The sequence below is a fragment of the Marmota flaviventris genome, chromosome 5 (assembly GCF_047511675.1).
Source record: "Marmota flaviventris isolate mMarFla1 chromosome 5, mMarFla1.hap1, whole genome shotgun sequence".
In the NCBI taxonomy this organism is placed as follows: Eukaryota; Metazoa; Chordata; class Mammalia; order Rodentia; family Sciuridae; genus Marmota; species Marmota flaviventris.
In genome coordinates this window covers 145,147,009-145,172,729 of record NC_092502.1, presented here as the reverse complement: position 1 = coordinate 145,172,729, position 25,721 = coordinate 145,147,009, and the positions used below count along the sequence as shown (strand labels likewise).

Sequence of the window (25,721 nt, the reverse complement as noted above, 5' to 3'; positions counted from 1 at the left end):
AGGGTGCATTTAAAATGTTTACAAATTTTGACCTAAGGATGCTTCTTGAAAGAACTTATTCAAAGAAAAAATAATTAGTCAGGTACACACAATTCTATGTCCTAGGATGTTAGAGAAAATCTAGCTACCCATGAATAGGGACTTGGTAAATAAAATATAGAGAGTCTTCCAGTTTCAATTTCAACATGAAAAGAGCTTGAAATTTATCACTCCCATTCTTGCAATAAGAAGAAGATGGATAAATTAAAATCAATGACTTTTCTTGGAGCCACCAGAAAAGTGAAGTTTCAAAATGAATTATGACTCTGAAATCTAGAGACAGGCAAATGCTAAGTTGCAGACAAGATCTGCTTACCAGAAGGGGAAGCCACAGAGGCCATAAATAGTAAGAGCACTTAAATAGTAACTTAAGACAAATTACTAGCATGAAAATAAGAAGAACTCTCTAGTTGCCAAGGTCAGGGGACCCCCAAACCTTTATGGAACATCACCAGATTGTGAAGATGAAGATATCTTCTTCACTCTGGCCAAAAAAAAAAAAAAAAAGAGAGAGAGTAATCACCATTATGCAACATGCTCAGAGCCTTCACTTTAGCAAGGATCTATTCTGCAAGGGAAATGTCTTTGCCCTATGTTGGGAAGGGCATTCTTCCTGCACTAGGCCCTTCTAATCTGCTTTCTCACCCAAGGTAGAAAATCCAAGGTATTCAAAGAAATACCTTGATACCAGGAAGGAAGGAAGAAACAGGAATGTTTTGCTTTATATTGTTTTGTTTTTAAGTTATACTACCAGACAAACATTTCTGAAGGTCACAGTCCAGAGACACAGACCCACTAAACACTGAGACCAGTCCCATTTTAGGTCTTTAGTTATAATAATGGTGGTTTATAGCTAAAAGAACTACTGACTCCATTTTTTAAAGTTTTTTAATTAATATTTTATTTATATATGACAGTGGAATGCATTACAATTCTTATTACACATATAGAGCACAATTTTTCATATCTCTGGTTCTATACAAATTCGTGTCTTCATACATATACTTTGGATAATAATGTCCATCACATTCCACCATCATTTCTAACCCCTTGCCCCCTCCTTTCCCCCTACCACTCCTCTGCCCTATCTAGAGTTCATCTATTCCTCCCATGCTCCCCCTCCTTATCCCACTATGAATCAGACTCCTTATATCAGAGATAACATTTGGCATTTGGTTTTTTGGGATTGGCTAACTTCACTTAGCATTATCTTCTCTAACTCCATCCATTTACTTGCAAATGCCATGATTTTATTCTCTTTTATTGCTGAGTAATATATATGCCACATTTTTAATCCATTCATCTATTGAAGGGAGTCTAGATTGGTTCCACAGATTAGCTATTATGAACTGTGCTACTGTAAACATTGATGTGGTTGTGTAGTATGCTGTTTTTAAGTCGTTTGGATTTAGACAGAGGAGAAGAATAGCTGGGTCAAATGGTGGTTTCAGTCCCAATTTTCCAAGAAATCTCCATCCTGCTTTCCATATTGGCTGCACCAATTTGCAGTCCCACCAGTAATGTATGAGCATACCACATCCTCGCCAACATTATTGTTGTTTGTCTTCATAATAGTTGCCATTCTGACTGGAGTGAGATAGTATCTTAGAGTAGTTTTGATTTGCATTTCTCTAATTGCTAGAGATGATGAACATTTTTTCATATATTTGTTGATTGATTGTATATCATCTTCTGAGAAGTGTCTGTTCAGGTCCTTGGCCTGTTTATTGATTGAATTATTTGCTTTTTTGGTGCTTAGCTTTTTGAGTTCTTTATATACCTTAGAAATTAGTGCTCTATCTGATGTGTAAGGGGTAAAGATTTGCTCCCAAGATGTAGGCTCTCTATTCACCTCACAGATTGTTTCTTTTGCTGAGAAGAGACTTTTTAGTTTGGATCCATCCCATTTATTGATTCTTGATTTTAATTCTTGAGCCAAAGGAGTCTTATTAAGGAAGTTGGGGCCTAATCCCACATGATGGAGATTAGGGCCTATGTTTTCTTCTATTAGAAGGAGGGTCTCTGGTTTAATTCCTAGGTCCTTGATCCATTTTGAGTTGAGTTTTGTACATGGTGAGAGGAGTTTAATTTCATTTTGTTGAATATGGATTTCCAGTTTTACCAGCACCATTTGTTGAAGAGGCTATCTTTTCTCCAGTGCATGTTTTTGTCTAATATAATATAATTGTAATTTTGTGGATTAGTCTCTGTGTCTTCTATTCTGTACCATTGGTCTACCAGTCGGTTTTAGAGCCAATACCATGCTGTTTTTGTTACTATTGCTCTGTAGTATAGTTTAAGGTCTGGGGTAGTGATGCCACCTGCTTCATTCTTCTTGCTAAGGGTTGCTTTAGCTATTCTGGGTCTCTTATTTTCCCAGATAAATTCCATGATTGCTTTTTCTATTTCTATGAGTAATGTCATTGTAATTTTGATCGGAATTGCATTAAATCTGTATAGTGCTTTTGGTAGTATGGTCATTTTTATAATATTAATTCTGCCTATCCAAGAGCAAGGAAGATCTTTTCATCTTCTGAGGTCTTCTTTGATTTCTTTCTTTAGCATTCTTTAGTTTTCATTACATAGATCGTTCACCTCTTCCGTTGATTCCTGGGTTTTGTTTGTTTGTTTGTTTGTTTTGAGGCTATTGTAAATGGGGTAGTTTTTCTCATTTCCCTTTCTGAGGATTTGTCACTGATACACAGAAATGCATTTGATTTATAGGTGTTGATTTTATATCCTGCTTCTTTGCTGAATTCATTTACTAATCCTAGAAGTTTTCGGTGGAACTTTTAGGGTCTTCTAGTTATAGAATCATATCATCAGCAAATAGTGCCATTTTGAGTTCTTCTTTTCCTATGTGTATCTCTTTAATTTCTTTCATCTGTCTAATTGCACTGGCCAGTGTTTCAAGAACTATGTTAAATGGAGAAAGAGGGTATCCCTGTCTGATGGCATCTTCTATTTCGCCACTTAAAATTTATATGTTTAAATTGTGTATATCATCCTGATTCACTTTGGGCAAATTATATGACTTTAGAAATTTGTTGATGCCAGTTTTTAGAGGGAATGCCTTCAATTTTTCTTTAGAATGATGTTGGCCTGGGGCTTAGCATAGATAACCTTTATGATGTTGAGATAAGTTCCTGTTATCCCTAATCTTTCTAGTGTTTTGAACATGAAGGGGTGCTGTATTTTGTCAAATGATTTTTCTGCATCTATTGAGATGATCATATGCTTCTTATCTTTAAGTCTATTGATGAATTACATTTATTGATTTCCATATGTTGAACCAACCTTGCATCCCTGGGATGAATCCCACTTGATCGTGGTGCACAATCTTTTTGATATGTTTTTTATTCAATTTTCCAGAATTTTATTGAGAATTTTTGCATCTATGTTCATTAGAGATATTGGTCTGAAGTTTTTTGTTTGTTTGTTTTTGATGTGTCTTTGCCTGGTTTTGGAATTAGGGTGATATTGGCCTCATAGAATGAGTTTGGATGTGCTCCCTCTTTTTCTATTTCCTTAAATAAATTGGAGAGTATTGGTATTAGTTCTTCTTCAAAGGTCTTGTAGAACTCAGCTGTGTATCTGTCCGGACCTGGGCTTTTCTTGGTTGGTAGACTTCTTTCTGATGGTATCTTCTGTTTTGCCACTTGAAATTTATATGTTTAAATTGTGTACATCATCCTGATTCACTTTGGGTAAATTATATGACTTTAGAAATTTGTTGATGCCTTCAATATTTCTATTTTATTGGAGTACAAGTTTTCAAAATGATTTCTAATTATCTTCTGTATTTCTGTAGTGTCTGTCATGATATTTCCTTTTTCATCATGTATGTCAGCAATTTGAGTTTTCTCTCTCCTTTTCTTTGTTAACATGGCTAAGGGTCTGTCAATTTTATTTATTTTTTTCAAAGAATCAACTTTTTGTTTTGTCAATCTTTTCAATTGTTTCAATTTCATTGATTTCAGCTCTGATTTTAATTATTTTCTCTCTTCTGCTTTTGGTGTAGATTTCTTCTTTTTTTAATTTTTTATTGTTGGTTGTTCAAAACATTACATAGTTCTTGATATATCATATTTCACACTTTGTAAGTGGGTTATGAACTCCCATTTTTGCCCCGTATACAGATTGCAGAATCACATCAGTTACACTAGATTTCTTCTTTTTCTAGGGCTTTGAGATATGATAATATTAAGTCATTTGTTTGTTGACTTCTTCTTCTTTTAGGAATGAACTCCATGCAATAAACTTTCCTCTTAGAACTACCTTCATAGTGTCCCAGAGATTTTGATATGTTGTATCTGTGTTCTCATTAACCTCCAAATTTTTTTTAATCTCCTCCTTGATGTCTTCTGCAACCCATTGTTCATTCAGTAGCATATTATTTAGTTTCCAGGTGTCGGAGTAGTTTTTATTTTTTTATATTATCATTGATTTCTAATTTCATTCCATTATGACCCCAATTCTTTTTAAGAAGGAAGTTTTAGGGAAACTCAAAGACAACAGGGGATACAAAAGCAAAGAAACTAGAAGTTAAATCCTGCGGCACCTACAGTTGGAGCAAACACTAAATTTAGCCTGATTCCTAACCAGATTAACATAAAATCTCACCCAAAAGGTTTATTTGCCTTAGATGCTATTATCAAATACAACATGATCAGCTTTTATCAAACAATTACAAGGGATGATAAAATGTTAGGGGAAAAAAACACAGTCTGAAGAGAAAAAGATAAGCACCAGCTGCAGACTCAGATATGACACAGGTATTGCAATTATCAATATAGAATAAGTATGATTACTAAGTTAAAAGCTCCCATGGAAAAAAAAATACACAATATTATACAGATGAGCAATATAGGCAGAAAGATAGACATTCCAAGAAAGAGCCTACAGTACATGCAAGAAATCATAAATTCTGTAACAGGAAGAATACCTTTGATGGGCTCATCAGAAGATGATGTGGCTGAGGAAAGATTTGTTAAGTTTAAAAACTCGCAGAAACTTCCCAAGAAGAAATGCATGAGAGAAAAAAGAGAAGACAAAAAAACCCTCATAATAGAACCTCAAAGAACTGTGAGATGATTTCACAAGGGGTAATATACGTGTGATTGAATTATCAGAAGGAAAAGAAAGAAGAGAGCAGGAGAAATATTTGAATAGTGCCTACTATGATCTGAATGTATATATCCCCCTAAATTTACATGTTGAAATCCTAACCTTGGAAGTGGTGGTACTGAGGGGTTCTTGGGGGAGGATGGCATTCTCATCCATGAGATTCTTACCCTTACCTAGAGACCCTAGCAAGCCTGCTTGCTCCATCTGTTATGTGAGGACATGCGAAAGTGACCTCCATGAGAAACAGGCCGTCACCAAACACCAAAGCCCAGGAGAGCTCAACAGCTCACACCAGACTTCAGGAACTCAACTTCTGCTCCCCACAGCCTAACAGCCTGACAGACTGTGCTTCCCAGAGAGAGGCTATGTCCCTTGGCCTCACTGACCTGGGTCACTCCTGCAGGAGTTGACCAGCCTGATCACACAACCCCCAAAGCAGAATGGGCTAGGAGCAGGAAGTCCAGGCAAAGGGAGACAATTCACGTTGAATTTAAAATGTTCTCTGTGCTTACCTACTGCCCCCATCTTCTGTGGGCACTTGGGGTAAAAAGTTTGTTTCCCAGGTGTTGGTAAAGAATATAATCAAGTCAATTGTTCTTTCTGCAAGATCAACAGGGTCTATCCCTCCCCACTTCCTTGTCCCCTCTAGATCCAATTACCTTGTCACTATCCCCCTTAAGTGTTCCAGGCAAAATGAATTGACTCTCATTTTTTGAAATAATTGGAAACCTCAGAGAGATGAACTCATAGCAACCTGGTTACATCTTAAAAACATGGCTCTGAGTTGGGTAGGGAGGAAAGGACAAAGATGATATATCGCATAAATTGAAAATGCATTCACTCCAAACAATACACATTTTCCAAGAATAGATGCCAACAAAAAGATATAAACCCACTATATAGTTGCCTATGGAGATTGGAGTTAGAAAGAGGCCAGAGTGATGAATGGTAAATTAAAACACTAAAAATATCATAGAAATAAAGCACACTAACTCCCCAGTTCGCAACCCCTTGCCTCATTCAGGCAATTAAGAGGATCCATATATACCAGGTCCTTATCAGGCTATTTGGTACCCTGTCCTCTGTCCCTTTGAATGCTTCCTTCCCCATTACTCTTTTCTCTTTTCTCTAAGACCCCCAAACCAATTTTCATTCACTTTCTAGAGACCCTCTTCCTGGCACTCTTATTGACCTCCCTGATTTCTCAATTTCTAGACCCTTCAAATTCATACTGATCTTCATCCAGCACCCATCACCAGCCGCCTGCAGAGAGAAGCTTGACCTAATGAGAACCAGCTGGAATATAGGACAAACAAAACAAGTCCAAACAACCTTTGCTTTGTTGAACCACCTGGCCTAGCCTCCTCTCTCTTCCATCTCCCTCCTCCCCTCCCTCCCTTCCCCTTTCCTCCCTCTCTCACTCTCCCCCTCCTCCCTTCCCTCCCTCTCTCACTCTCCCCCTCCTCCCCTCCCTCCCTTCCCCTTTCCTCCCTCTCTCACTCTCCCCCTCCTCCCCTCCCTCCCTTCCCCTTTCCTCCCTCTCTCACTCTCCCCCTCCTCCCCTCCCTCCCTTCCCCTTTCCTTCCTCTCTCACTCTCCCCCTCCTCCCGCTACCTCCCCCACCACTTTCCCTATTTCTCCTCTCTTGAGGCACTACTGCAGGCGATGGCAAGCCCTGGAGCTAACCCAAGGCCATTGGCAGTCACCAGCCCAGCACTCCCCTTCTAGAGCCTCCTCCCCCTCCTAATCTCAAAGTCCAGCTGGTCAGTGTGCAGTTGGAGCCCATTCTCCCACTGACCTGCTTTTACAGGAGTTTGCTTCCTGCCTGGGAGAAATGACTTCAGCCTGGAGATATTTGCGGAGAGCCTTGTGCCTGGAGACCTCCTCTCCCAGGACCTCCAAGTTGTGTCCCTCGCTGAGCCGTGAGTGGAAACCAGGGGTACATGGGTCAGCAGAGGGTCAGCAAGAAGGGAAGGCACAAACTCTGGAGTCTGTTGTCTGGGAATTGGGAATGTAAGAGCTGGATGGGGTCTTAGAAACTGAGCATGTAACAGTGATTTCCCATCCTGTCTTATGCCGTGTCCCCTTTCCATAGACAATATTTTCTAATGCCCCCTCTGTTCTGAAATGAAATCCATGGATAATAAAACCTGACTATACACAATGTCAAAATGAGAATGGCATGCTATCTTAGATGTATTATAAAGAAGTAATCAAGGGAAAGCAATTCAAACTAAAGCATTAAATTCAATATATAGATGCCCAGGGATGACCATTTTAAAGACATATCCTCACAAATCTTTACCTTGCCCCTAGGAGGTACCCTCACCCCACACCCACCCTATTACTGACAAGGAGACTCAGAAATGCAGTAAATTTGCCCAGAGTCACCCAGGCACACCAGGACCAGACCCCAGGCTCTCCCCTTCTGCTCAGACTCTCTTCTTTCTGCAGCAGAAACAGTAAATGTGAGAAGACCTGGGGCAGCCAGACATTGGTGGAATTCTATCCTACGTGCTGGTGATTTTCACATGGATCTTGATTTCTTAGAGCCCCACTACATCCTAACCACTTGCTTCCTGCCATCACAAGCTTAAGCAGCTGTCTGTATGTTTCTATGCCAGAGTAGCATCTTGTGCCCCACAGGCCCCAAACGGTCAAAGGGGACCATTTTCCATTCTCCCTCGTGGTCAATTTTGTCTTCATTTTTCCCTCGTCTTTCCTGTTTCTCTTTCCTTGCTTTCTCTCCTTTTTCACGCCCCCACCCCACAATTGCAATTTTGTGAATACCTGCCTGATGCTTTCAACATATTATTTTTTTCACCTTCACAAAATCTGGTTAGTAAATACCATAACCCCATTCCACAGATGAGGAGACAGAGAACAAAAAAATAAGAAGAATTGTGGTCAAAAGCAAAAGCGTGGAAGTGACAATTTGAGATTAAAAACCAGATCTGTCTGACTCCAAATGAAAGTGATCCCACCATGCCCAATTTTACCCACACTCTTCCTTTTGAGTTAGAATTCTCTTTTCCCTAATTCATAAGGTTTTTCCAGGACATCATTTAACCCCGTTTTCTCAGAAGGAGTTAGAATTATACCAGAGTTTTATGCTCAGTAAGGGGAAAATTATGCTGAAAGTACCAGTAATTCACAAAGTGAGCGATAATGCTCTCTTCAATTGGCCCTTTCCCCTTTTCTACCCCAGTCTCTGAGCTGGGCTAATGGTAGCAGCCAGTGACTTAGAAATGGCAAGTGAGGCTTGGTAACTAGAGAGGGTTTTTATTTTGGTTTTGTGTTGTTGTTGTTCTGTTTTTTTAATCTGTAATTTTATTTTTTATTGATACAACAGTCATACATATTCACACATATAATTCCACTCATATATACATTCTAGAGTGATCAGATCAAAACAATTGTCATTTCCAGATCCTTGTCATCTCTTTCTGTTTGGAACCTCTTAACTCCTCTCTCCTAGCTCTTCATGACATTTAGGCTGTGGTGGACTATGTTCATCCCACTGTGCTGTAGGACACCAGAATTCATTCCTCCTGTCTGTTTTTTGATACCCTTTCCCCAATCTCCCTTCTTTCTCCTTACCACTTTCCCAGCCTCTAGTAATCACTGTTCTACTCTCTTCTTCTTTGATATCAGTATTTTTAGCTTGCAGTTTGGGGAAATAATGTGCAGTATTTGTCTGTATCTAACTTATTTTATTATTTCACTTAATTCAATGTCCTTTAGTCCCAATCATTGTGCAGCAAATGACAGGATTTCATTCTTTTTATAGTTAAATGATATTCATTTGTATATACACCACCTTCTTTTAATCTATTCATCTGCCAGTAGTCATTTCAGTTGATTCTATAGCTTGGCTAGTGTGAAGAGTACCTCAATAAACATGGGTATGCAAGTATCTCTTTAACATGCTGATAACATTTCCTTTGTGGTTGTACCCACAAGTAAGACAACTAGATCATATAGTAGTTCTATTTTTAGTTTTTTGAGAAGCCTCCATACTGTTCTCCACAATGGCTATACTCGTTCACATTCCCACCAACAGTGGATACGAATTCCCTTTTCTTTACATCCTCTCCAGTATTTATTATTTTTTGCTGTTTTAAAAACTAGTCATTCTAACTGGGGTGAGGTGACACCTCATGGTGGTTTGATTTGCAACTTTCCAATGAGTAGTGGTGTTATGCATTTTTCATGTACTTTTTGTTGCCTAGAGATCTGATCAACTCATTGGGAACTGCTAGATGCAGTTCTACCAAGCATACTACAGAGAAGTAATCTGTTAAACTTGTGCCACATAGACATGAATGCCACATTCTTCACATAGTCTTTCAAAAAGTTTTGGGGCCTTTGTGTCTACTTGCTTGTCTACTATACCTATAAATATTTCTGTTTGTGTTTGTTCATTCAAATGCACACTCATAATACATACACTTGGACTTGCACAGAACACTAGCACTTGCAATAAATGCATACTTCTTGAGCACCTACCATGTGCAAAATGTACATTCAAATTACTTGAGCATCTATTATGCACATTGTTGCAGACATGGCCACAATGAACAAGACAAAATCCATTTTCTTGTGTATACCAGAGGTGAGACAGGAATACCAAGATAAACAAATATATATATATATATATATATATATATATATATATATATATATATATATATTTTAATCCAATATAAAGATACATACTATAAGTAAAAACAAGTCAAGCTAAGAAAATAGAAAAATAGAATGAAGGATTGAAGCAGATAAGACCTCCACGTGTTAAGTGTTGTCAAATGCAGAAATAAATAAGCCATAATTTTGTAATAGCCACATATCTACTAAATGATATTGATATACACAAAATATTCAGCCTTGCCTATCTTGATAGGCACAACCACTTTGTGCTAAAGATGTTTACAAAGTTATAAAAGCAATTTGCCTTCAGTATAAAGAATGGAAAAAATTCTTGGTGTGCTGTTTAAAATTGCTAAGGCTGCAAAATTTATATAGTTTCTCGGTAGGTGGGGAATGTGCTCCAGTGTGCTGTTTTCCTATCATAGGTCCTCTCTCTCACAAACAAGGGGTTCACAGGAGAGTGCATGCATGGTAAATAATGTCCATTTCCATAAGAAAAAAAAATAAAATTAGCCCCAAAGGGAGGCTTCCTGCTTGTACCCCTTACTGATCTCAGAAAAGGCTCACTTCCCAAAGTGGGGAAAGGAAGACCCACCAGTCCAGAATCAGGCAGCTCTCTCTTGCTTGTGAACAACTATAACTCCAGCAAAAGGGCATGTGTCAGGAAGACAAGAAGGAGCAGAAAGAGGGAGAAGGGGCTGAAATCACCCACAGGAGTTTGAGGAGGTAGACAGGACTGGGCATGAAGAGGGGTCAAGGAGGGCCAGGCAGGAGTAGCCATAATATCTGGAAGAAATAGCTTGATAAGGGTTTCACTGGTGGGAGGCATTTACCTGGTGTTTTGCTCTGAGTACATAAAATGGGGCAGAGAAATAAGAGTGTTATAGAATTTGTCAGGGACTGGATGATACAGAGCAGCAACAGAGAGTATCCCCTGCAACTGAGAGACAGTTTATGAAGGGGAAAGGATCTGGAAGCTCCAGTGCAGGAGAAGGGTGTGAGAAAAAATAATTCTCCTCTAACCAGTCACTGTACCTCACTCTGGACCCCAGCAGTTTCAACAAGCCTCCATGGAAGGTAGGTAGCTCAGATTCTCAACAGTGTGAAGGTCCCAAAAACAGGCAAGGCCTCACATTTAATGTCATTGTCTCAGCTCCAAGACGGGTAGATGGTAAAAATATGCCTTTCCTAACTCATTGGCTATCCTAAGTATCAAATAAGATACCATATGAGACAAGTGCGTTGTAGTTACCTAAGATGCTGGCAGAAATCAGATATAATTAGCATTTTAATAAAGCACATTGCATGCATTGTGTGTTTTTCAAGCATTTTGTAAACTTATTTTTTGTGTGTGTGAGGGTGAGGAAGCCCTTGGTAAATACTCTCAGTTGAAAACTGATTGTAGATGTTATAAAAATCTTTACCATTACAAAGGCCCACAAAAAAAATTGATTTCTCTCATTTATCTTGCCCAACAGTTTTACCATTTTGATGTGATTTCAGGAAAAGAAAGCAATATGGTCTGCTGTGAATTCTCTGTGAGAATTAAGCAACTGAGAAATTAAACCCAATTGACCTTTGTTATACTAGAGAGATATTATTCCCTGAATTGAATTCTCTTTTAATGTCTTGAGCTATATGTGTGAGCTGAAGTAGAAATTGTTAAATTGGATGAAAATCAGCAGTTGTCATTTGTTTTTATTCTAAAAAGGCAATATCAGATCAGTTAAAACAATAAAAAGAGACATAAAAATACCTATTTAGAAATAGACCCGGAATTCAACTGGATTAACCCAAATCTCAATTATCCCTTCCCCCACCCAACCCCTTCCACACCCATACCTACTTGAACATAGGCATGCACAATTTCCAAGAATATGAGAAAAAGCTTTTTTAACCCTCAGTTCTTATCCTGGAAACACAGGCTATTTTGAATAAAGACTGCATATACTTATCTAGATATTTAGATTTTAAAAATTTTTTTGGAAAATAATAAAAACTAAAGCATTTTCATTTTAAGCCATTAATTATCATTATCATTACAATGATTTTTGAGTTTTTATTTATTAAGTGGATGGTATGACAGGAAAGAGATTTTCGGGTATTTTATAGATTTATTTTACTTATTGACTAATTTTTTTCCTTGTTTGTTTTCTGCTCTCTTCCTTCATCCTTTCTTTCATTCTTTCTTCCTTTCTTTCTTTCCTCCATTTCTTCAGGCACAGTTTTATGTATTTTATTTATAACCTTCACGGCACCATCGTATGCTTATCTCCTTGGTACATGAATGAATGAATGAATGAAAATTTAAAATTCTTGCTTTCTTTATCAAGTCTTTCTCTCCAACTGTCTTCCTCCACCAGCCTACACTCATAAATCCTATAACCTTGGAGTCAAGAGAACATATAACTTCTTCAATGGGCAACTCCAATTTTACAGATAGGAAAATGAGATAAAGTAAAGGGATTTTGAATTCTCAGAAAGACTCAAAAAGTTTTTTTCCATCTCAGAAGAGTAACTAATGCAGAGAGGCACAATAAAAAGCTTTTCAAAAGGTGAAATTCTCAGAAATCCTAAGCTATTCTTTTGTCATCTCTATGCACAGATAACTAAAAGCCACTTGCTTTAAAGTAAGAGCAAATTAATGACATTAGTGATTATTTAGAACTGAAAAGTGAGTGGGATCTCTTTGAAAGAAAATACAGAAGTGCTCCTTTCCAGCTTCATTGAAAAACACAATTGTTCACTTCATTGAAAAACACAATTGTTTTTAAATCCAAATGTGTTTCTCAGGACTGTGACTTCACAGTTGGTCACGCAAAACACGGGCATGTCATCCAGGCACACAGACCTTCACACTGCTTAAGAACCATGGCTTCCTCAGCAATTTCTACCTGCAAAATTATCTTGATATTGACCTTGGATCTTCACAATTAGGAGCATTCTTCTCCAAGAGCACTTACAAGCTCTCCAGACATCTCTTCCTGCTGTGATTGTCTCTGATTCCATTATCCCATCCCACTGCTACAGAGAAGTCAGAGTCTGCGCTGGCAGGAAAGTAGGAATGTGGCCAACCAGTGAAAGGTGGCCAACCAGTGGCAAGGAACAGCCAGCAGTAGGCTGGGAGCCAGAGCTTGCAATTCCATTCTCATTCTTCAGCGAACTAGCGTGGTGACCTTAAGGAAATTAACTTACCACCTTAGGCTCATCTATAAAAATTCTAAGCTTCCTCCTTGCTGCACACATTTAATGTTCAACTTTTCTCCCTTTGTCACAGCAGTTTGTCAGCCTTTTGCTTGGGAGGTTTTGTCTTCCAGATCTATCTGCAGGTATTTGTTGACACTGCATTGCCTAACACCTATTTCCCTATAAGAAGAGCCAACAGCCATTAATTTCACACTTATCAGGAGCCACTGTGCTCTGGGACTCTGGCAGTAGGCTTTTCAGAGCCTGGAAACTCCTTTATTGACAAAGTGGACCGACTCTGGGGGCACACAGCATTAGCAGAGGTCTTGCCAACTAAAGAGAGGACCATAGTACATGGGTGGGAGCCACTAGGGGGAGTTTGACTTGGGCTTCCCAAGACTGTGAGGGTTGCAGTGGGAGAAACCGTGACTTCCCCCAGTACCCTTGCAGCCTTTCTGAACTAGACATGAGAGGAAATATCTACCCATGCCCCAGAAGATTTATTATTGAGATATCTTAGTTTTTAAATCCAAATTAAAGCCTGATTCAAATGATTTTTTTAAAACTGGAAACATACAAGGGGGAGAAATGAATGACAGTAGAGGGGGTAGAGAGAGAAGAGGGGAGGGGAGGGGAGGGGGGATAGTAGAGGATAGGAAAGGCAGCAGAATACAACAGACACTAGTATGGCAATATGTAAATCAATGGATGTGTAACTGATGTGATTCTGCAATTTGTATACGGGGTAAAAATGGGAGTTCATAACCCACTTGAATCAAAGTGTGAAATATGATATATCAAGAACTATGTAATGTTTTGAACAACCAACAATAAAAAATTAAAAATAAATAAATAAATAAATAAAACTGGAAACAAAATTGCCTAAGGACCTTGATTCAGGTAGCTATAGGTGATTGTCACAAACAGACCTCTGTCGTGTTTAGTTGAGGACCTAACTCACTTCACTTTCAGCAGATGCTTCCTGGATATCTGGAACCAAGCTTGGTCTTCATTCAAAACCCAAAATGCCACCATGCGACTTCCTGCCTGAAAAATACCAGGTAAGACTCAGTGCTTTGGGAAAATCCAAAGAGGTGGTTCCCCTTGGAAGATCTCAGTTGTTTCTTCAAAAAGGACACACACACAAATGGCCCTGCCTGCCACTCAGCAGCCCCACCCCAGGTAGTCTATCCTTTTATTCACTGGGAGCATCCAAACCTTCTTACATCATTTAGTACTAGTGTATGAACTAATGCGCATGCACTAGTGTCAAAAAGTACAAGTAAGAAATCATGTGTGACAATATACATATTGCAGGGACACACACATATCACAAACATGACGACATGCATTTGCTTTAAAAACTCATTTCTTTTCTAACTCATAAAGCAATGAATAATCTGACCTTCTTTAGTCCTTCACCAAAAATTATACAGCTATCTTATCAGACTAATAACTAGTGAGTTCTCTCTCTCTCTCTTTCTCTCTCTCTCTCTCTCTCTCTCTCTCTCACACACACACACACACACACACACACACACACACACAGAGAACAATCCCTTTAGTCTACATAATAATTATAGATCAGAAATTATGGAATCAACAGTCAGGGTGAATCTACAAAGAGGAGAAACAAGGGAGAAAAGTTTTATAATTAAAACACTAACACTAACAGTACTCCATTTATTTGTTGTTGTTGTTGTTGTTAAAAAAAAAAGACTAATGCAACAGAAATGACATTGATTTACTTCCAAAGTGCCCCCCTTTTCCATAGTTAAAATCAAATCAAAACTAAGCTTTCCCATTGAGAGGTAGAAATTCTAGTCCCTTTCTCCTGGTTTGCTCTACAAAGGGGTCAAAAGACCACAGAGAATCATTTCTGCTACTTAAGAGGACTCCTTTCTTGCAAGAAGGGGAATAGGTAAATACAGCCAGGTGTGAGCCCCTGTAGGGCAGCTGTGTTTGGTTCCCTAGAGAACCGCAAGAGAGAAGAGGCATCAGCATATTGACCTGTTGTTGCTCTTGTAAGAACTGCTGGAAAAAGGAAAAGAGGGATTTTAGTCTCCTCTCCCTACAGTCTCTTGCCTACAACCATATCCTGGAGATCCACAAGAAGCATCTTTCTCCTGTGGCAACAGCATTTTTCCAGAAGCCCTTGCTCCTGCACCAGGGACACATGGAATGGCTATTTGATTCTGAAGGCAACAGATACCTGGATTTCTTTTCTGGGATTGTCACTGTCAGTGTTGGTCACTGCCACCCGTAAGTATCCTTAAAATCCTGGGGTTTTAACTCCAGAAGAATATATGAAAAACAATCATGTTAGTGACTTAGAACTCTTGATTTGCTCACTCTGGTTACAAAATTATATATATATATATCTATCACATAGATTGTGGCTGACATACTCCCACACTTTCCTGAGTTAAAAAAAAAAAATCTTGACGCTGCACATTTCTTGACAATACAAGTTTTTGTCATTCTTACTACACATGCAGTGTGGCCGTACCATGTGATTAGTACATTTCTGTGTGTGTTTCTCATTAGTCACAGTTTTGAAAGAGAGGAGTGCATTGAGGAAAGGGCAGAAAGAAAGAGAGGGGTAGGTGGGTCTCAGAGCAACAGGGAGACAGGTGTGTGGGATGAGGGATGATGAGAGGCGAAAAATAATTTCTATCCTGAGGATCTTCATGGACACTGAGAGACAGATAAGGGGAAAAAGGATAATAAGAGACAGATGCAAACCTTGCTGCATATATGGAGCAGTTAGTCTTGAGCTTGTCTGAAGTCTTGATCATCAACTCACCCACACACATGCCCTGGGCAGGTTCCTGTGTAGCATCTCATTTTCAGGTCTGTTCTCCCTTGCCCTTAACAATCTGGCCAATAAAACTAGTATGAAGTGAAAAAGAAAAAGGCAGCAGGCCTAAAATAAACTGAATATGTTGAAGCCCTTCCATCAAATCAGGAGTCCAGGGTTCTCCTCCTCCAGCACCTGTCAGGAGGTGACGAGTGAGTGCTGCCACCAGACCCAGGCCTCATCCTCTCCATTGCCTTCTCGCTCCTCTTTTGTATTCAGGAGGCACCAGTCCCATATGACATCCCAAGGAGCATCCAAATATTTTTCAGATGCAACTTAAAACAGTACGAACATGCATGAAAGAAGTAGAGAAAAATGCAGTCGAGAACAATTTTAAACCCTATTTCCGAATCCTCCCAATAATGTTGACGTTGTCCCTTATGGTCCTAACACTTGCCGGCTTTCATGACCTCTGTATACTTCTGATCTCCATCTGACCCTTCCCTGCTTATTTATTTACCACATTTCCAGTTACCTTACAGAGCCTCTACCCTTCACCCTTTGTCCCTCTCGGAGTTACAATATGTCTATGAGCCCAGAGCAGACAGCAAGATGTCCCCATATTTTCCATGATCATCTAGGGTATCTTTCATCTCATGATAACCCACCAGCAGCTCAAATTCAACATTTCCAAGACTAATCCATCATCTACATGAAGCTATTTCTATTTATTTTTTTAAGGAGCCCCTATGAATAGCAGCTGTATTTCTCAACTGTTCCTGGGGTTTGCCCAGTATTAAAAGCAAGGATATTGAAGTTATCTTTGACCCTTTCCTGACTTTCATTCTTTATAGCCAACCCGACCCCATAGACCAATTTTTCTTCCACTGAAATGCCTCTCCTACTGGGCTGGCCCCTCTCACTGGTTCTCACAAAGCCTGTTCTAGGAGTTCTTCCTTTCCTGCAGTGGGAGGCCACCATGCCACCTGGCTATCCTCCACACTGCCAGTAACCCCCTTCATGTGGCTCTTAAACATGTTTTTCTAAACAGTGTTGCTGCCAAGTTTCTCTTCTGAAGAGCTTACTGACACTCCATAGTTTTTGAAAGTGAGATTTATGGAACACCGATCAGAGGAGTGGTTCTGGCAAAAAGGATCCCATGAGAAAATAGGCTTAAAAACATTTCAGACTCTCTCTTCTCTGGAGAAAACCATTGTACATTAGCCTATTAAGGGTATTAACATATCCCATGGAAAATAAATCCATTTAGTCTGTTATGTCTCAAAATTACTGAGCCACTAAACTGATTTGTGTGTGTGTGTGTGTACAATAGATATTAACAAACAGAATTGATGTGAAACAAACTTTAGCAATTGTTGTCCTTTAGATTAAATTGAAAAAACTTGGGCTGCCTTTCAAAGGCCTTCCAAGAGGAGCTTCACATGTCTGCTAGTTCCTACGGTCCACCAGTAGGAACCTTCTGACTCTAAGATTAGCCTGGACTTCAGAGAATGTGTTTTAATCATTAAAAATGTTCATCAAGGGCGAGGATTATGGCTCAGTGGCAGAGTACTTGCCTAACACATATGAGGCACTGGGTTCGATCCTCAGCACCACATAAAAATTAAATAAGTAAAATAAAGGCATTGTGTCCATCTACAACTAAAAAAGTATTTTTAAAAAAGGTTCATCAACACTGACCACTGCTCAGACACTGGTGCCGGAATCTCCTTTGAAGGACAAAGTGTCTATCTTGAATATTGTGCTTAATAGATCCATAACTCTTTATGAAAACAAAATGGGAAGACACCAGTCAGCTCTATTTTCCAACCTGTTCAAAGGAAAGTTAATGAGAAAACACAGAAGAAATTCTAAGCCTGAACTCCCTCCTAAACTAGGAATTTATTTCCTAAAATCCATAACAGACAATCATGGAATCTCCCCTAACACTTATCTCGGGAAGGAGTTCATTACCTACTGAGGCGACACATCTCCTATCAGACAGCTCTAGTGGTTAAACATTTTTCTTGTGTGTGGATGAAATCTGCCTCTTGAAATTCCCAGAACAGCCATCAGTCTGGGTTCAGTGGCCATTATGTGCTGGAAGGACACGCCTGGTGACAGCGTGGGTAACTCTGCTCTCCTGTGATTCTAGGAAGGTGAATGCTGCTGCACAAAAGCAGCTCGGCCGCCTGTGGCACACGAGTTCTGTCTTCTTTCACCCTCCAATGCACACATACGCAGAGAAGCTTTCTGCACTTCTTCCTGAGCCTCTTAAGGTATGGTGCTCCCATCTTAAAGGGCTAGGAGTCTTGAAATCCCAAAGGATCTGTTCAAGGAAGCCAGAACATGAGCAGGGAATTTGTTCTGTGCATTAATTATCTGTCACGGTGAGCTGATAGCCATATCTGAAAGCAATCAAATAGAAGAGATCTCCAATAGAACTATCAGAGGCTACACAGTCTTTAGCAATTTTGAATGAATTGAACAATAGGGAGCTAAATTAAAGCATGAGGTCATGTGTCTTCTTTTCCCCTCCAGGTCATTTTCTTGGTGAACAGTGGCTCAGAGGCCAATGACTTGGCCATGCTGATGGCGAGGGCACACTCCAACAACACAGACATCATTTCTTTCAGGTAATCATACCTCAGAATATTTAATTTTAGAAACGTTGACTTACCCCAATACTAAATCTGTCTCTAAATTGTTGCATGGAAACAGGAGAGGACTTTTTCTAGGGGTGACTTTCCAGTGTTAAATTTGAGGGGAAGACTTGAGGAGTGTGTTAGCATTAAAATAATAGAAAAATAAGATTTATTAAAATAACAGAAAACTAATATTTTTGTTTACAATGTCCTGCCTTAGAACATTTAAACAGACTCAAAAGGTTGACATAACACATGGGAATACTTCACAGTAAAAAGTTGATGGAATGAAGAAATAGTCCCATTGTAACCTGTGTGTCCAAATTCAAAGAAGACTTTATATGTCCTTTATATGTGTAGTATTGCACATGCAATACTACAAATACCACAGAAAACTCACATGTAGCTATCACAAGCAAAATGAAATGTTTGTTGTCAAAGCAATATGGCACTAAAGAACTGTGATGTTTTACCAAAATAACAGTCAAGATATACATATCTAAATAAATATGATCTATTTGAAGAAGTCATGGTGCTACCACGGTTTAATACAAACTGTGTCTCCTCTTTGAAGTATGTGACCATTCTCGCCAGTAGTCTTAAAACTTTATTTAAGGGTGATTTTGACTTCAGAAATTGTCAAAATATATTAGAATGATTTATACTAAATATGACCAGGTCAGGCTCAAAAGGCACAAAACCTGTGTTTTTTATATGCCAAGAAGGCTGGTTATAAGTCACTTAGAGGATTCTCCAAAGATAGAAAGCCATCCTTTCATCATGGAAACAAATATTTGTCTTCCCAAGATGACTAGCCCTTGTTGAACATAGAATTTCTGGCATGTTGCTAAAAGCCACGTTTCATTCCTTTAGCATAATAGAGTGGGGAAGGTCCTAGAGTTAGGGTTCTTGAACAGATGGTCTTCAAAATTCCTTCCACAATTCCAAATCCATGACACCAGTCAAAAAGATAAATAAATTCCTTCACCTGACATGGGCTTAAAAGAATAGGAGTCATCAGATTTGAATGCTTGTGTTGTTCTTGTTTATCTCTGTTACTCTTATAGATTTTTTTTCTTTTGTTCTGTCTAGGCTAGCAACCAAAGAGAAGGGAACTTGATCCCATTCTCCCCTTGTATTTTACAGAGGAGCCTACCATGGATGCAGTCCTTACACCCTTGGTATGACAAACGTAGTGGCTTACAAGACAGGACTCTCCAGTGGAATGGGTTGTCGATCGGTGAGTCCCGAAATTTTTAATTTGTTCCTGTAAGGATTGATGTGGATAATTGATCATATTTTTTTTTCCTGATCTTCATATTAAACTAATAAAAAGTCAGTCATTAATCAGAGGCTCAATTTGCCTTAACTGAATTGAAGACAATTTGGGGAAAATTTAAAAAGGGCTTCAGAGTCTGAGTAATAATTAATGACAGAGTTTTAAAAATTTATGTAGCTTGTAAGTACAATCAAGTAAATTCAAAGCCCAGAGAACCTTGAATACACAAAATTTCTGTCATTGTCACTGTTCTAACCCTCTGTTCTCACATGCTGTACCTGTCTTTCCAGCATCATAATCAGATACCTAATTATCCTTATTCTTTGTGATGCCCTTATCCACCAAACCCTTGAGAAAGTTGTTTCTAGACTGACATTGTAATCAGTTTTCCTTGTAGAGTGCTTTGTAATCAGTTTTCCTTGTAAGTGATTTCCAAGAAAAAAAAAAATCTCTTCAAAGCATAATATTAGATTTTCATCCTTAGTAAGGAAGAAGTGAGGAAGAAATTTCAATATCAAATTAAGAAGCCCTCTTGCCTTCATTGAAACCATCTGCTCCTCCAAATTGGCTGTCTTGTGTTCATGTTTTACCAAAATCCTTCTTTTGTCATTTACAGACAATGTGCCCAGATGTTTTCCGTGGTCCTTGGGGAGGAAGCCACTGTCGAGATTCTCCAGCACAAACAATTAGGAAATGCAGCTGTGTACCAGGTCCGTTTGGGCAGGAAGGAAGGGATGGAGTGGAGGGACAGGAGGGACAAGGAGCTTGGAGAAGGGCAAAACAGTCCCTGAGTGAGCAATCAAGTTTAGAGAAATGGGAATGGGAAAGGAAAAAGCAAAGGAAACAAAACTAAAAAGTAACCAGTGACACCTTGTTGAATGCATGCTTCTCATGCCTACCACGACCTTACCATCTGGAAAATGTAGGAAAAGCATCTCATGCTATCAGAGCTACACTTTAAAGTAGATTACCACCTGGCACTTAATTAAACTTAATTAAAAATTACCTCTGTTAGCAATAACTCTGGTATCAATTTTAAAAGAAAACAAGGCAGCAGGATTATTTACCAACTTTTAATGGAAAAAGGAGGAGGGAAAAGTAAAAGATTACTTTGGGTAATCTCAAAACTCCAGCCAAGTTCTCCAGGGACCCAGAGTGCCAGCCAAAGTGAGAGCATCTGTCAAAACATGAGGCAATCCCTGAAGACTGCAGATGCCTCTTGCAAAAGTTTTAAAGGCATCCTCACAAGGAAAACATTGAGTTACTAATCACATTTATATTTTTATTCTTTACTTATGGTTAATCTGAAGAGAGGACACATGGAAGCATCACCTGCTCTTTGCTGGTCAGCAAACCCTGACTCAGATTTATCACTGGTATATTTCCAATAGCTGCTTCTAAGTAGTGCTAGGGGGAAAAATTAATTACTCCAGCTAAATGATCTTCAATGGAATGGTATGAGTCACTGGGTTGAGAGGAAGAATGCAAGGTGGAAGTCTTCAAGAAAGAAGTTTCCCAGTCACCTTAGAATTCCTTTGGGATAATGGCAAAAGGGAAGAAGAAGGATGAAAGAATGAGCACTGGAACAAGATAAGATGGTGTGATCACAGAGTTTAAAACCACAAGGAAGTTTAAAGCTACCACCCAAACTCACCATTTTAAAGATGAGGAAACCAAGATCCACAGGTAGGAAGTAGGAAAGCTAGGATTTAAAAGGATAGGCTAGGTCAGCTCTTCTGATCCCAAAGGCCAGTGCTCCCAACCCCTATGACCACACTCATTCACTCTAATGTGCCAGCAAGGTGAACCTAAGCTGAAAAACATTTCCTGTTCCAACCATAATTGAGGAGACGTATTAAGGAGATGCATTGAATTAAGAGTCATAGATTCCACTCCGAATACTGCCATGTCCAGCTATGAGCAAAATCTTCATCTTTTGCATCAGTTTTCTCTTTCTTTGCAATACCTTCTCCCTCTGCTCCAAACACAGCACTTCATGAGATTGAGGCATATAAAGTTTTCTATAAAGGAAGGTGATGAATAGCAACTTAAATTTAAAATTTACTTGCTTTAACAAGTAAAGCCAGGCATGTATATAGCATCTGTATGGCACAAAGAAATGAAATCAGTTTGATGCAATGCACAGACCTAGGTCTGTTTGCACAGCCACCTGCAGAGTCCAGTAGACAGAGCCTCAAGAGCCAACCACTTCCCTCCTTCTGTACCTTACCTTCCTTATCTCTCTCCTTCCCTGCATCCTCCCTTTTTGAGCATTTCTGCTCTACCCTAAACCAGCTTGAAAATGCCAGGCCACCATAGTCATCTCTTTGGTGGCATTTAGAGACTAAATTATAGTGACAGATGTACATTTTTGCTTCTCTGAGCTGTTTTTGGTGTATCTGAAGTCAGTTTTTCTTTTTTAACTCATCTTCAAGGGACAAGACAGATCACATATATTCAAACAGGATTGAAATACAAAATGCCCTCTTCTAGGGCCTTTAGAACCCAAGAAGTTTTGGTCTTTGTTGTCAAACTGGTGTATTCACAGATGCATCCCAACATATAAGTGCTCTGAGTACAAATGGTTCCAATTCTCAGTTTCTCTTTGTTCACTGGATGCATACAGGAGCCAGCTATGGTAGAGACTTACCCCTGCTATGTTTAAATCATCAATTCCCAACTTATAAGGGGCCATTCCATGAACCTAATGTAGATTTTATGTGATAGATTTCGTTCTCTTACTCTGTCTCCCCAGGATTTTTTTTTCTCTCCAGAGGTTTATTCCAAAGCCCCAACTTTCAGATGTAACCCAGATGAAATTCATCTCTCATCACACACTGCCCCCCTCAATGTCCTGAACCTGATATTAATCATTTTATTCTCCTTTTGGAAGGAAACCTTCCTTTTCCTTAAAAATTGTTGTTCTTTCTTGGTTTCTGACTCTGCTTAACTCCTTCTGTACCACCAACTAAAATAGACTCTCCCACAGCCACTCTGCTGTATCCAGCAGAGCAGCCACATCTCCTTGATGTTGTCATGGAGACACCAATGCACCAAGTCTCTCCAGAGGTGGCCTGACCTAGAGCTACAGCAATGAACCAATGAAGCAAGTGTGAAATAAAGAGATGAACACAGTAGATGACCCCTTTCGTCACTGAATGTGTGGGTGGATCATGAAATGTCTAGCATAAGTTGAAGCAAAACTTTCCCTTGTATGAGTTTCCCCAAATTTAAGCTTTTGGAGTTGATTTTGCTGATTTCTCTGGGCTTGTTAAATCTCCAAATTATGTATTTTGAATATATGTCTGATCCATTCTTTAGGGTCACCCAAAACACCCAAAGGAAAACCCTGTTTTCCTTTCCTAAAGAAAATAAAAGGAATTTCAGCATAGATTTATTTGTCCCCTTCTCTCATCAAAATGACATAAGTGGGGCTGAAAATCTATTTTTTAGATTTGATATCCTTTTCTCCTTCCTCACACCCCCAATCCCCAACCTCCATTAACCAAAGATATCAGGTAGCTCTCTTAGTCAACCTTTCCCAAATAGCACATGTACCCTAAAAAGATGTCTGAGGTCAGGTAGTGTTTTCCCACTTTTTAATGAAGAGCTGAAGGATACAATGTATTCATGGTTTCATTTGATGAGGATTGTTGGCAGTTTGCCTTCCATATCTCTAGCCATCAGGAGACAGGCTGCAAGTTGTAAATGGTAGGTGGTGATGCCCCTGTACACACTCAGTCTGCTTTCTCTGGCAAGGGTCTGAGGCTCCCACCCCATCCACATCTCCCTCTGCATTCCTCCTGCTGACCACAGAGATGCTGTGGTGCTGTCTAAGACAAAACTAAAAGTATGGATAAAAATTCTGAATGTTCAGTCACATATAGATGCAATTGAGCTGGGACCTTGGTATTCCAGAGTAGAAGGCTTCCTCTCTCGCCTTACCGGTTCCCTTCGTTGTCCCCACCTTCTGGGATGACATACTGATGGTGGCTTCCAAAGCTTGGGCAACCCTCCTAGACAGTCTTCTCCCTCCTCAAGTTCTCTCCCACCCACAGGATTTCATGCCTATCTATGTGGTAAAATTTACAGCTAGTGAAGCATCTGTCATGCCCATCAGGAATATGTTGAGCATCTTTAAGCATGATGGAAATGTAAATATGATTACTTTTTAGACATTTAGGTTAGGTAGAAAACCACTGCTGGTAGCAATATGATAGCCTGAGTTAGCTCCAGGTAAAATCAAATGAAAATCCAGGATAAATTATGAAAACACTCCCTCTGTAAAAGCATGATTCAAAAAAGTAAGAATTCTCAGAAATCTCTGAAAATCAAATATTACTTGATTAATACAAGTAAAATATTTCATATAATATTCTGAACTCACCTATGACAGTCAATGTTCCTATTTATACAAAAACCTATTTAATTTTATACAACTAAACTCAAGTACATTACTTTTAAACCTATTTAAACATAAGCCAAGAAATAAATATTCCACTAGCCAAAGTACACCTGTAATTAAACTAAAACTAGCAAAACTGGGAACTCAGAGATTACTCTTTTCTATACTTTTTGGCTGGGGTGGGGGTGGGGAATCACATCAAGACCAAGTTCTTACTTGGAGAAAGGAAAATTCTTTATTCAGGAGAGCTTATTTTCTCTTCTATCAAGGTTATTTTTAAAACAACAAAAATGAAAGATAAAATGAGTCTAAAGAATGATAAAAATGTTCCCACCTACCTGTATAATATACTCCATGAGACATTCTTTTTTTAATATATATTTTTTAGTTGTTGATAGACCTTTATTTTATTTATTTATTTTTGGTGTTGAGAATTGCCCAGTGCCTCACACATGCCAGGTAAGTGTGCTACCACTGAGCCCCAGCCCATCCATGAGAGATTCTTAGGCTAAAGTATTCTTACAATTCACAACTTGTTCTACTAGATCTGTCAAAACAATCTAAAGGGGGTAAAATGTGGTTAAAGGTCATTTTCAAAATCCTAAAGTACTCCACTAGTAACACATTGAACTACTAAGTTAAAATCATATTTTAGATTTTTCTTACCCATACCTCATTTCTAAACTTTGAAAATGTCTTTTAATTTTTATTAGTTCTTTTTAGTTATATATGATAGTAGAATTCATTTTGTCTTTGAAATTTTACAGGTGTCTTAAATTTTAAAAATTGTGGATTTCTAAAAAAAGGAAAAAAAATCAAACAAAAAAATTCTCAGAAACCCAAAATGATCATCAGGGTACTGCAGCCAGCTTTTGCCTAGGGGGTACTATACTTTTGCCTAGGGGGTACTATACTTTTGCCTAGGATAAATTATGTTCAGTGTTCATAGCTCTGTGAAGTGCAGGGCAGAGATGACAAAGTCCAGAGCCCAGACAAAGGAAGGGATTGGATAGGGAAGGCTCTCCAGCCACAGAGCTGGAATTCCTAAGAGGCCACATCCTTGTAGGTCAACTAGAAGTAAATGCACCAACAACTCCTCACATGCAAAAAGATCTTGAGGATCATGATTCTCATGATCATGAGGATTCTCATCCTCATGTTTAATGGAAGTGAAGAGGACCTGGTAGTAATCATCACTGAAAATTGAACTACTGGCTGATCATCATGATTGATGATGATGATGATGATGATGGTGGTGGTGGTGGTGAATGAGAATGACACATGACATATACACAGGTTTTTTTTATATATGTCACTACCTCAAGCTGATAATTGAGAGGAATCTTAGGCTGGGAATACCTGTGTGCCCAAGAACTGCAAACGCAAATATGCTCTGGAGAAATCTAACCCATTCTAGGCTGCAAAGAATTCTCACGAATGAAATCTGGAGGAAAGTAAAATACCCATAGTCAAAAACAACTAACGTACAAGGAAATAAAACTTCACAATCAAGAAAAAGACCCATGAATATTTCAACACAACTGTCAGACAGACAATAAGATGAATATATTTGATGTATTTAGAGAAAAT

General features: G+C 38.9%; 1 protein-coding gene across 7 annotated transcripts in view; it reads left to right on the top strand.

The window, feature by feature from the left end:
- Prlr (prolactin receptor) overlaps positions 1-25,721 on the top strand; it is a 199,453-nt gene that overhangs the window by 157,000 nt on the left and 16,732 nt on the right. For 6 of the 7 annotated variants that reach the window (XM_027936284.2, XM_071612658.1, XM_071612657.1 and 3 more), the window contains 7 exons: positions 6,977-7,088; positions 13,975-14,063; positions 15,080-15,264; positions 17,958-18,081; positions 18,344-18,438; positions 19,594-19,687; positions 20,343-20,436. In XM_027936284.2, the coding sequence (XP_027792085.2) occupies positions 6,977-7,088; positions 13,975-14,063; positions 15,080-15,264; positions 17,958-18,081; positions 18,344-18,438; positions 19,594-19,687; positions 20,343-20,436 (793 nt within the window). The remainder of the gene's footprint in view (positions 1-6,976; positions 7,089-13,974; positions 14,064-15,079; positions 15,265-17,957; positions 18,082-18,343; positions 18,439-19,593; positions 19,688-20,342; positions 20,437-25,721) is intronic. The other variant, XM_027936285.2, reaches the window with a different exon arrangement.